The sequence below is a fragment of the Ranitomeya variabilis genome, chromosome 6, assembly GCF_051348905.1.
Source record: "Ranitomeya variabilis isolate aRanVar5 chromosome 6, aRanVar5.hap1, whole genome shotgun sequence".
Taxonomy (NCBI): Eukaryota; Metazoa; Chordata; class Amphibia; order Anura; family Dendrobatidae; genus Ranitomeya; species Ranitomeya variabilis.
The window spans coordinates 648037-662957 of record NC_135237.1 but is presented as its reverse complement, the minus strand read 5'-3'; the positions used below and the strand labels follow the sequence as shown (position 1 = coordinate 662957).

Below are 14921 nucleotides of genomic sequence, written 5' to 3'. Positions count from 1 at the left end.
ATCAGACTTATCTTTTCTGTCAGGTCTAGGCGGGTGGTCTCTGTGAGGGAGTAATGAGAATGTGTCAATATACTGGTTATTCCAGATAAGCTCCTTAACGGAGGAGCTTAAATGGAAGCCAAGGGGGGAGAGCTCACAAGTTAAGGCTTCTTTAAACGGATTTAAGGGGGGAGCATTTTGTGCAGGAGCTTCAATGCCAAATAATGCATTAGAAGCTGCTGCTGGGGGTCATACTGAAACCTCACCTAGGGCCTCAGATAATACAGATTTAATCAAATTTTTTAGTTCAATGTGACGGACAGACATGGGAAAATATTGAGTCTCACCCCTCGATGATCTGTCGTCTTGTCTTCTTTCTTCAGCAGCGCTTGCTCTCCAGCCCTCAGGGTAGGGCGAGTGCAGCTGCTCAGGGACGCTTGATTGTAGGATCGCCTCTTCATCTGACGACTGCTCCCCGGGATTCAAGGCAGGGCTCGCTCCCAGGGCAGCCGACTGTGAAGCCGCCCGGCAGCCAGATGTAGAGGGCACCACGGCGCTTTTACGGCCGGCGCCCCTGCTGGTCCTGCCGGCGGCTCCAGATGACGCTGGAGTCCTCTGAGGAAGATGGCCGCCGAAGTCTCGCGATGGGCTGCGAGACCTCGATGCCGGGCGGCGACGCGACTTCACGCTCACTTCGGAGGAGCCGCGCTGAGATGCAGGAGGTGAGGCTGGCGGCGAAAAAACTTTCTTCTGTCTCCTGAATCTGGGCCCGGAGACTTCGGCATTCTTCAGCGAAGGGGCTTGACTCGCAGATGGTGCCGGTACTTCTGGATCAGGGGGAAGAGGAACGGCATCGGAGGCTGCTGCCGGAGGTTTTATAGCTGGGCAGCTCCTCAGCCAATCCATTCCGTCTTCCCCACCGGCTCTGGCCACGAGTTCTTGCAGGAGCTTCTCCATCACCAGGTTAGTCCTCTTCTTTCTTCAAGCACCAGCGCAATGACAGGCGCTGACAGGAACTAGGCTTTTTATAAACAACAAAAGACCGCCAAACAGGCAGCTGTCCAACCATCAATCAAACATTCTGAGCGTGCAAAAACCGGCAAAGACCGGTTTGAGCCGCTTTACATAAATAGTTCCACAATTTAACCATTTCTTCAGCAATGGTATCACCACAGATAAACATATGTGGTCTATGAGGACATGAGACCCCCGCTTTATTCCAGTTGTCTGTGTGGGGGGGCAAACATTATATCCACTAATACTGACAGAAACTGCGCATTATATCCACTAATACTGACAGAGACTACACATTATATCCACTAATACTGACCACAGACTGCACATTATATCCACTAATACTGACAGAGACTACACATTATATCCACTAATACTGACAGAGACTACACATTATATCCACTAATACTGACAGAGACTTCACATTATATCCACTAATACTGACCACAGACTGCACATTATATCCACTAATACTGACCACAGACTGCACATTATATCCACTAATACTGACCACAGACTGCACATTATATCCTCTAATACTGACAGAGACTACACATTATATCCTCTAATACTGACAGAGACTACACATTATATCCACTACTACTGACAGAGACTGCACATTATATCCTCTAATACTGACAGAGACTACACATTATATCCACTAATACTGACCACAGACTGCACATTATATCCTCTAATACTGACAGAGACTACACATTATATCCACTACTACTGACAGAGACTACACATTATATCCACTAATACTGACAGAGACTACACATTATATCCTCTAATACTGACCACAGACTACACATTATATCCACTAATACTGACAGAGACTACACATTATATCCACTAATACTGACAGAGACTACACATTATATCCACTAATACTGACCACAGACTGCACATTATATCCACTAATACTGACAGAGACTACACATTATATCCACTAATACTGACAGAGACTACACATTATATCCACTAATACTGACAGAGACTACACGTTATATCCACTAATACTGACAGAGACTACACATTATATCCACTAATACTGACCACAGACTGCACATTATATCCACTACTACTGACAGAGACTACACATTATATCCTCTAATACTGACCACAGACTACACATTATATCCACTAATACTGACAGAGACTACACATTATATCCACTAATACTGACAGAGACTACACATTATATCCTCTAATACTGACCAGAGACTACACATTATATCCACTAATACTGACCACAGACTGCACATTATATCCACTAATACTGACCACAGACTACACATTATATCCACTAATACTGACAGAGACTACACATTATATCCACTAATACTGACAGAGACTACACATTATATCCTCTAATACTGACCAGAGACTACACATTATATCCACTAATACTGACCACAGACTGCAGATTATATCCACTAATACTGACCACAGACTACACATTATATCCACTAATACTGACAGAGACTACACATTATATCCACTAATACTGACAGAGACTACACATTATATCCACTACTACTGACCACAGACTGCACATTATATCCACTAATACTGACCACAGACTACACATTATATCCACTAATACTGACAGAGACTACACATTATATCCACTAATACTGACAGAGACTACACATTATATCCACTAATACTGACAGAGACTGCACATTATATCCTCTAATACTGACAGAGACTACACATTATATCCACTACTACTGACAGAGACTACACATTATATCCTCTAATACTGACAGAGACTGCACATTATATCCACTAATACTGACCACAGACTGCACATTATATCCACTAATACTGACAGACTACACATTATATCCACTAATACTGACAGAGACTACACATTATATCCACTAATACTGACAGACTACACATTATATCCACTAATACTGACAGAGACTACACATTATATCCACTAATACTGACAGAGACTACACATTATATCCACTAATACTGACAGAGACTACACATTATATCCACTAATACTGACCAGAGACTACACATTATATCCACTAATACTGACAGAGACTACACATTATATCCACTAATACTGACAGACTACACATTATATCCACTAATACTGACAGAGACTACACATTATATCCACTAATACTGACAGACTACACATTATATCCACTAATACTGACAGACTACACATTATATCCACTAATACTGACAGAGACTACACATTATATCCACTAATACTGACAGACTACACATTATATCCACTACTACTGACAGACTGCACATTATATCCACTAATACTGACCACAGACTGCACATTATATCCACTAATACTGACAGAGACTACACATTATATCCACTAATACTGACAGAGACTACACATTATATCCACTAATACTGACAGACTACACATTATATCCACTAATACTGACAGACTACACATTATATCCACTAATACTGACAGAGACTACACATTATATCCACTAATACTGACAGACTACACATTATATCCACTACTACTGACAGACTGCACATTATATCCACTAATACTGACCACAGACTGCACATTATATCCACTAATACTGACAGAGACTACACATTATATCCACTAATACTGACAGAGACTACACATTATATCCACTAATACTGACAGACTACACATTATATCCACTAATACTGACAGAGACTACACATTATATCCACTAATACTGACAGAGACTACACATTATATTCACTAATACTGACCACAGACTACACATTATATCCACTAATACTGACAGAGACTGCACATTATATCCACTAATACTGACAGAGACTACACATTATATCCACTAATACTGACAGACTACACATTATATCCACTAATACTGACAGACTACACATTATATCCACTAATACTGACAGAGACTACACATTATATCCACTAATACTGACAGAGACTACACATTATATCCACTAATACTGACAGACTACACATTATATCCACTAATACTGACAGACTGCACATTATATCCACTAATACTGACAGAGACTACACATTATATCCACTAATACTGACAGAGACTACACATTATATCCACTAATACTGACAGAGACTACACATTATATCCACTAATACTGACAGAGACTACACATTATATCCACTAATACTGACCACAGACTACACATTATATCCACTAATACTGACAGAGACTACACATTATATCCACTAATACTGACAGAGACTACACATTATATCCACTAATACTGACAGACTACACATTATATCCACTAATACTGACAGACTACACATTATATCCACTAATACTGACAGAGACTGCACATTATATCCACTAATACTGACAGACTACACATTATATCCACTAATACTGACAGAGACTACACATTATATCCACTAATACTGACCACAGACTGCACATTATATCCACTAATACTGACAGACTGCACATTATATCCACTAATACTGACAGACTACACATTATATCCACTAATACTGACCAGAGACTACACATTATATCCACTAATACTGACAGACTACACATTATATCCACTAATACTGACAGAGACTGCACATTATATCCACTAATACTGACCACAGACTACACATTATATCCACTAATACTGACCACAGACTACACATTATATCCACTAATACTGACAGACTACACATTATATCTACTAATACTGACAGAGACTACACATTATATCCACTAATACTGACAGAGACTGCACATTATATCCACTAATACTGACAGAGACTACACATTATATCCTCTAATACTGACAGACTACACATTATATCCACTAATACTGACAGAGACTGCACATTATATCCTCTAATACTGACAGACTACACATTATATCCACTAATACTGACAGAGACTACACATTATATCCACTAATACTGACAGAGACTACACATTATATCCACTAATACTGACCACAGACTGCACATTATATCCTCTAATACTGACAGAGACTACACATTATATCCACTACTACTGACAGAGACTACACATTATATCCTCTAATACTGACAGACTGCACATTATATCCACTAATACTGACAGAGACTACACATTATATCCACTAATACTGACAGAGACTGCACATTATATCCACTAATACTGACCACAGACTACACATTATATCCACTAATACTGACCACAGACTACACATTATATCCACTAATACTGACAGACTACACATTATATCTACTAATACTGACAGAGACTACACATTATATCCACTAATACTGACAGAGACTGCACATTATATCCACTAATACTGACAGAGACTACACATTATATCCTCTAATACTGACAGACTACACATTATATCCACTAATACTGACAGAGACTGCACATTATATCCTCTAATACTGACAGACTACACATTATATCCACTAATACTGACAGAGACTACACATTATATCCACTAATACTGACAGAGACTACACATTATATCCACTAATACTGACCACAGACTGCACATTATATCCTCTAATACTGACAGAGACTACACATTATATCCACTACTACTGACAGAGACTACACATTATATCCTCTAATACTGACAGAGACTACACATTATATCCTCTAATACTGACAGAGACTGCACATTATATCCACTAATACTGACAGACTACACATTATATCCACTAATACTGACAGACTACACATTATATCCACTAATACTGACAGACTACACATTATATCCACTAATACTGACAGAGACTACACATTATATCCTCTAATACTGACAGAGACTGCACATTATATCCACTAATACTGACAGACTACACATTATATCCACTAATACTGACAGACTACACATTATATCCACTAATACTGACAGAGACTACACATTATATCCACTAATACTGACAGAGACTGCACATTATATCCACTAATACTGACAGAGACTACACATTATATCCTCTAATACTGACAGACTACACATTATATCCACTAATACTGACAGAGACTACACATTATATCCACTAATACTGACAGAGACTACACATTATATCCTCTAATACTGACAGACTACACATTATATCCACTAATACTGACAGAGACTACACATTATATCCACTAATACTGACCACAGACTGCACATTATATCCTCTAATACTGACAGAGACTACACATTATATCCACTACTACTGACAGAGACTACACATTATATCCTCTAATACTGACAGACTGCACATTATATCCACTAATACTGACAGAGACTACACATTATATCCTCTAATACTGACAGAGACTGCACATTATATCCACTAATACTGACAGACTACACATTATATCCACTAATACTGACAGACTACACATTATATCCACTAATACTGACAGAGACTACACATTATATCCACTAATACTGACAGAGACTACACATTATATCCACTAATACTGACAGAGACTACACATTATATCCACTAATACTGACCACAGACTGCACATTATATCCACTAATACTGACAGAGACTACACTGTCATGATCTCCATGGCCAGAGAACTAGCATAAGCCTCAATAGGAACAAGCTCTTGGAAGATGTAACTGTACTGACCATGAACTAAACCTACCGCATCATCTAGAAGTAGCCAGGTAGCATGTCCTACTTTTTATCCCTATATGCCCAGCGCCGGCCGGAGAACTAAATAATGCTAGCAGAGGGAAATATAAGACCTGACTCACCTCTAGAGAAATGCCCAAAAAGGAGACAGAAGCCCCCCACATATATTGGCGGTGATATGAGATGAAACAACAAACGCAGCAGGAAAATAGTTTTAGCAAATTTGAGGTCCGCTTTCTAGATAGCAGAAGACAGAAAGCATACTTTCATGGTCAGTAGAAAACCCTAACAAAACACATCCAGAAATTACTTTAGGACTCTGGCATTAACTCATAATACCAGAGTGGCAATTCCTGATCAACAAGAGCTTTCCAGACACAGTAACGAAACTGCAGCTGTGAACTGGAACCAAAATACAAAAACAAAACATGGACGAATGTCCAACTTATCTAGTAGATGTCTGGGAGCAGGAACAAGCACAGAGAGGCTTCTGATAACATTGTTGACCGGCAAGCATCTAACAGAGAAGCCAGGTTATATAGCGACACCCAGATCTAATCAGAACAGGTGAACAGGGAAGATGATGTCACAAGTTCAATTCCACCAGTAGCCACCGGGGGAGCCCAGAATCCAAATTCACAACAGTACCCCCCCCTCAAGGAGGGGGCACCGAACCCTCACCAGAACCACCAGGGCGATCAGGATGGGCCCTATGAAAGGCACGAACCAGATCAGAGGCATGAACATCAGATGCAGTGACCCAAGAATTATCCTCCTGGCCGTATCCCTTCCACTTGACCAGATACTGGAGTCTCCGTCTGGAAACACGGGAGTCTAGGATTTTTTCCACAACGTACTCCAACTCACCCTCAACCAACACCGGAGCAGGAGGCTCAACGGAAGGCACAACCGGTGCCTCATACCTGCGCAATAACGACCGATGAAAAACGTTATGAATAGAAAAGGATGCAGGGAGGTCCAAACGGAAGGAAACAGGGTTAAGAATCTCCAATATTTTATACGGACCGATGAACCGAGGCTTAAACTTAGGAGATGAGACCCTCATAGGGACAAAACGAGAAGACAACCACACCAAATCTCCAACACAAAGCCGAGGACCAACACGACGGTGACGGTTGGCAAAAAGCTGAGTCTTCTCCTGGGACAACTTTAAATTGTCCATCACCTGCCCCCAGATATGATGCAATCTCTCCACCACCGCATCCACTCCAGGACAATCCGAGGATTCCATCTGACCGGAGGAAAATCGAGGGTGGAACCCCGAATTACAGAAAAACGGGGACACCAAAGTGGCAGAGCTGGCCCGATTATTGAGGGCGAACTCCGCCAATGGCAAAAAAGCAACCCAATCATCCTGGTCAGCAGACACAAAACACCTCAGATATGTCTCCAGGGTCTGATTAGTCCGCTCGGTCTGGCCATTAGTCTGAGGGTGAAAAGCAGACGAAAAAGACAAATCTATGCCCATCCTAGCACAGAATGCCCGCCAAAATCTAGACACAAATTGGGTTCCTCTGTCAGAAACGATATTCTCAGGAATACCATGCAAACGAACAACATTTTGAAAAAACAGGGGCACCAACTCGGAAGAAGAAGGCAATTTGGGCAGGGGAACCAAATGGACCATCTTAGAAAAACGGTCACACACCACCCAGATGACAGACATCTTCTGAGAAACAGGCAGATCTGAAATAAAATCCATCGAGATGTGTGTCCAAGGCCTCTTAGGAATAGGCAAGGGCAACAATAATCCACTAGCCCGAGAACAACAAGGCTTGGCCCGAGCACAAACGTCACAAGACTGCACAAAGCCTCGCACATCTCGTGACAGGGAAGGCCACCAGAAGGATCTTGCCACCAAATCCCTGGTACCAAAAATTCCAGGATGACCTGCCAATGCAGAAGAATGTACCTCAGAGATGACTCTACTGGTCCAATCATCAGGAACAAACAACCTATCAGGCGGACAACGATCCGGTCTATCCGCCTGAAACTCCTGCAAGGCCCGCCGCAGGTCTGGAGAAACGGCTGACAAGATAACTCCCTCCTTAAGAATACCTGTGGGGTCAGAGTTGCCGGGTGAATCAGGCTCAAAACTCCTAGAAAGGGCATCCGCCTTAACATTCTTAGAACCCGGTAGGTACGATACCACAAAATTAAACCGAGAGAAAAATAATGACCAGCGCGCCTGTCTAGGATTCAGGCGCCTGGCGGTCTCAAGATAGATCAAATTTTTGTGGTCAGTCAATACCACCACCTGATGTCTGGCCCCCTCGAGCCAATGGCGCCACTCCTCAAACGCCCACTTCATGGCCAAAAGCTCCCGATTCCCAACATCATAATTCCGCTCAGCGGGCGAAAATTTACGGGAAAAGAAGGCACAAGGCCTCATCACGGCGCAGTCAGAACTTTTCTGCGACAACACTGCCCCAGCCCCGATCTCAGAAGCGTCGACCTCAACCTGAAAAGGAAGAGTCACATCAGGCTGACGCAACACAGGGGCAGAAGAAAAACGGCGCTTAAGCTCCTGAAAGGCCTCCACAGCATCAGGGGACCAATTAGCAACATCAGCACCCTGTCTAGTCAAATCGGTCAATGGCTTAACGACATCCGAAAAACCAGAAATAAATCGACGATAAAAGTTGGCAAAGCCCAAAAATTTCTGAAGACTTTTAAGAGAAGAGGGCTGCGTCCAATCACAAATAGCTTGAACCTTGACAGGATCCATCTCAATGGAAGAGGGAGAAAAAATATATCCCAAAAAGGAAATTCTCTGAACCCCAAAAACGCACTTAGAACCCTTGACACACAGAGAATTAGACCGCAAAACCTGAAAAACCCTCTTAACTTGCCGGACATGAGAGTCCCAATCATCCGAAAAAATCAGAATATCATCCAGATACACTATCATAAATTTATCCAAAAAATCGCGGAAAATATCATGCATAAAGGACTGGAAGACTGAAGGGGCATTAGAAAGACCAAAAGGCATCACCAAATACTCAAAGTGGCCCTCGGGCGTATTAAATGCGGTTTTCCACTCATCCCCCTGCCTGATCCGCACCAAATTATACGCCCCACGGAGATCAATCTTAGAGAACCACTTGGCCCCCTTTATGCGAGCAAACAAATCAGTCAGCAACGGCAATGGGTATTGATATTTAACCGTGATTTTATTCAAAAGCCGATAATCAATACATGGTCTCAAAGAGCCGTCTTTTTTTGACACAAAGAAAAAACCGGCTCCTAAGGGAGATGACGATGGACGAATATGTCCCTTTTCCAAGGACTCCTTTATATATTCTCGCATAGCAGTATGTTCAGGCACAGACAGATTAAATAAACGACCCTTTGGGTATTTACTACCCGGAATTAAATCTATAGCACAATCGCACTCACGGTGCGGAGGTAGCGAACCCAGCTTGGGTTCTTCAAAGACGTCACGATAATCAGACAGGAACTCAGGGATTTCAGAGGGAATAGATGATGAAATGGACACCAAAGGTACGTCCCCATGAGTCCCCTTACATCCCCAGCTCAACACAGACATAGCTCTCCAGTCAAGGACTGGGTTGTGAGACTGCAGCCATGGCAATCCCAGCACCAAATCATCATGTAGATTATACAGCACCAGAAAACGAATAGTCTCCTGGTGATCCGGATTAATACACATAGTCACTTGTGTCCAGTATTGTGGTTTATTATTAGCCAATGGGGTGGAGTCAATCCCCTTCAGAGGAATAAGAGTCTCCAAAGGCTCTAAATCATACCCACAACGATTGGCAAAGGACCAATCCATAAGACTCAAAGCGGCGCCAGAGTCGATATAGGCGTCCGTAGTAATAGATGACAAAGAGCAAATCAGGGTCACAGACAAAATAAATTTAGACTGTAAAGTGCCAATGGGAACGGATTTATCAAGCTTTTTAGTACGCTTAGAGCATGCTGATATAACATGAGTAGAATCCCCACAATAGAAACACAACCCATTTTTCCGTCTAAAATTCTGCCGCTCGCTTCTGGACAGAATTCTATCACACTGCATGTTTTCTGGCGTCTTCTCAGTGGACACCGCCAGATGGTGCACTGGTTTGCGCTCCCGCAGACGCCTATCGATCTGAATGGCCATTGTCATGGACTCATTCAGACTTGCAGGCACAGGGAACCCCACCATAACATCCTTAATGGCATCAGAAAGACCCTCTCTGAAAGTAGCCGCCAAGGCACACTCATTCCACTGAGTAAGCACAGACCATTTACGGAATCTTTGGCAGTAAATTTCAGCTTCATCTTGCCCCTGCGATAGGGACATCAAAGTTTTTTCTGCCTGAAGTTCCAAATGAGGTTCCTCATAAAGCAAGCCCAAGGCCAGAAAAAACGCATCCACATTGCGCAACGCAGGATCCCCTGGTGCCAATGCAAAAGCCCAATCTTGAGGGTCGCCGCGGAGCAAGGAAATCACAATCCCAACCTGCTGTGCAGGGTCTCCAGCAGAACGAGATTTCAGGGACAAAAATAACTTACAATTATTTCTAAAATTCTGAAAGCTAGATCTATTCCCTGAGAAGAATTCCGGCAAAGGAATTCTCGGCTCTGATACCGGAGCATGAACAACAAAATCTTGCAAACTTTGTACTTTCGTGGCGAGATTATTCAAACCTGCAGTTACACTCTGTAGATCCATTATAGACAGGTGAACATAGAGCCATTCAAAGATTAGAAGGAGAGAGAAAAAAAAGAAAGACTGCAGCATAGACAGACTGGCAAGTGATCCAATTAAGAGCACACTAACTACTAGAGAAAAAAAAAAAAAAAAAAAAAAATTTTCAGCAGACTTCTTATTTCTCTCCTTTCTCAGCCAAGGATTTTAACCCTTTAGTGGGCCGGTCAAACTGTCATGATCTCCATGGCCAGAGAACTAGCATAAGCCTCAATAGGAACAAGCTCTTGGAAGATGTAACTGTACTGACCATGAACTAAACCTACCGCATCATCTAGAAGTAGCCAGGTAGCATGTCCTACTTTTTATCCCTATATGCCCAGCGCCGGCCGGAGAACTAAATAATGCTAGCAGAGGGAAATATAAGACCTGACTCACCTCTAGAGAAATGCCCAAAAAGGAGACAGAAGCCCCCCACATATATTGGCGGTGATATGAGATGAAACAACAAACGCAGCAGGAAAATAGTTTTAGCAAATTTGAGGTCCGCTTTCTAGATAGCAGAAGACAGAAAGCATACTTTCATGGTCAGTAGAAAACCCTAACAAAACACATCCAGAAATTACTTTAGGACTCTGGCATTAACTCATAATACCAGAGTGGCAATTCCTGATCAACAAGAGCTTTCCAGACACAGTAACGAAACTGCAGCTGTGAACTGGAACCAAAATACAAAAACAAAACATGGACGAATGTCCAACTTATCTAGTAGATGTCTGGGAGCAGGAACAAGCACAGAGAGGCTTCTGATAACATTGTTGACCGGCAAGCATCTAACAGAGAAGCCAGGTTATATAGCGACACCCAGATCTAATCAGAACAGGTGAACAGGGAAGATGATGTCACAAGTTCAATTCCACCAGTAGCCACCGGGGGAGCCCAGAATCCAAATTCACAACACTACACATTATATCCTCTAATACTGACAGACTACACATTATATCCACTAATACTGACAGAGACTACACATTATATCCACTAATACTGACCAGAGACTACACATTATATCCACTAATACTGACCACAGACTACACATTATATCCACTAATACTGACAGACTACACATTATATCCACTAATACTGACAGAGACTACACATTATATCCACTAATACTGACAGACTGCACATTATATCCACTAATACTGACAGAGACTACACATTATATCCACTAATACTGACAGAGACTACACATTATATCCACTAATACTGACAGACTGCACATTATATCCACTAATACTGACAGAGACTGCACATTATATCCACTAATACTGACAGACTGCACATTATATCCACTAATACTGACAGAGACTACACATTATATCCACTAATACTGACAGAGACTACACATTATATCCACTAATACTGACAGAGACTACACATTATATCCACTAATACTGACCAGAGACTACACATTATATCCACTAATACTGACCAGAGACTACACATTATATCCACTAATACTGACAGAGACTACACATTATATCCACTAATACTGACAGACTGCACATTATATCCACTAATACTGACAGAGACTACACATTATATCCACTAATACTGACAGAGACTACACATTATATCCACTAATACTGACAGACTGCACATTATATCCACTAATACTGACAGAGACTGCACATTATATCCACTAATACTGACAGACTGCACATTATATCCACTAATACTGACAGAGACTACACATTATATCCACTAATACTGACAGAGACTACACATTATATCCACTAATACTGACACACTGCACATGGCATCATAAAACCCATTCATACAAAAAGACACCAAACACTTTTAATGTGGATAAAAAATGGCCGTGTAGTTTATTAGGGTTACATAAGTTAAATAAATACCAATAAATATACTCATCTCTTAAAACCAAATTACCATACTTCTCCATAAAACCAATCCACCCATACATGGGTGATTTTCCCACAATAAAACTACACGACAATAAATACAAGCATTTAATAAAAGGGAAGGGGGGGTGGGCTTCTTCTTTTCTTCTTTCTCCAACAGAATGATGAAAACCCCAAAGAACAGGGTTTATATAGACAAAATTCAGGCGCCCAAGATTCAAATAACCAATAAAAAACGGCCAAAAAAGGGCGCCAACCAACCAGCCAAAACTGGATAAAACCAGTATCCCTCATCCACAGCTGACCGGCCTGACCTTTATATGACCTCACATTACAAAGCCATATATTAAAAAATAGGGTTTATGAGGCCATGAGACCCCCGCTGTATTACTTTTTGTGCTCACGCGGGGGGGCTAACATGGCATCATAAAACCCATTCATACAAAAAGACACCAAACACTTTTAATGTGGATAAAAAATGGCCGTGTAGTTTATTAGGGTTACATAAGTTAAATAAATACCAATAAATATACTCATCTCTTAAAACCAAATTACCATACTTCTCCATAAAACCAATCCACCCATACATGGGTGATTTTCCCAACAGGCCAGGTCTCAAAGAGACCTGGTCCCCCCAACACCACACAGCCATCTCTCAATAATCGACTGCAGGTCAAGGTTGAAAATGTCCAATCCAATATCAGAAAGATGAATTAGATCTCTTCTATAAAGACCGGGGAAGAAACCTTCAAGGTCGGAATGCCTGAAAGAAAAACCTGAAACCAAAGGAAAAAATTTCTCCATCGCTTTGTTCACTCTTTTGCGTATTTTCTCCAAGAAAGAAAAACGGTTATTATGCCATAATAGTCTGGGAACGATCTCGGAAAAAACAAAAGATGAATTAGGTAGAATAGACCGAAAACCAATCATATCAGATCTCATAGTAGCTAGCAAGTCCATGGTCCTAATTTTTCCGAGATCATTCCCAGAAACATGAAAAACAATTAGATCAGGAGAAGGGTATTCTCCTAGCCATTTTTTAACTTGAATAACCAGGGAAAACCAACTCAGACCTCGAACAGCGAGCCACCAAACCTGAATAACTGACATATCAAAAGATAAGTTCTCTGTGTAAACTCGCTGACTAGCCCTCTTCTGGGCCCAGAAGACAAAAGAGTGTCCGACTATCCAGATAACTAACGGACCTAAAAGAAAATTGATAATTAATAATCATAAAGATCATGTCTGATATACAGTTTGAATCTTTTAGAGTTCCATCTCCCCAATTCTTTTATCCCGGCCTCAGAAAGCCCGGCCCTAGAGGCCTCAGTAGCTGCTCCTATCCTAAAGGAGTGGGAAGTAATGTTCAAGTGTTTCAAGTTCAAAAAGGACAAACATTTCTTCAAAATAAAATTAAATTGGAATACCGTGACCGGTGATAAATCCTTATGAATAAACAGTGGGCCCTGTTTAAAAGGTCTAGTTCGAAACCAAATAGTCATCTTGTTCACAGGGCAAATGGAAGGATCGGAGATAGCATTAATTCTCAACTTAGAGCCTCTTCCTAACTGATCTGTCTTAGATTTCCTAATAAAAAGGATTAAAAAGGCTTCATGAATTTGGATATCTGATAACAAGAGACCAGAAGGATTAGATTTTTTGGCGGAGACTACTTCACCAATCCTCAGTGCCCCAAAAAATGATAAAGAAAAAATGGCGCTAAATAAAAGCGCCTCCTCAG

At 41.4% G+C, this 14921-nt stretch overlaps 2 protein-coding genes across 3 annotated transcripts in view; one reads left to right on the top strand and one right to left on the bottom strand.

Annotated features, from left to right (window-relative positions):
• Positions 1-937, bottom strand: part of LOC143781228 (uncharacterized) — a 254177-nt gene extending 253240 nt beyond the window's left edge. The window contains exon 1 of the mRNA XM_077267713.1: positions 327-937. Within this exon, the coding sequence (XP_077123828.1) occupies positions 327-936 (610 nt within the window). The 5' untranslated portion in view covers position 937. The remainder of the gene's footprint in view (positions 1-326) is intronic.
• The window catches only part of LOC143781227 (tyrosinase-like), a 301860-nt gene that overhangs the window by 256312 nt on the left and 30627 nt on the right, over positions 1-14921 (top strand). The window lies entirely within an intron of this gene.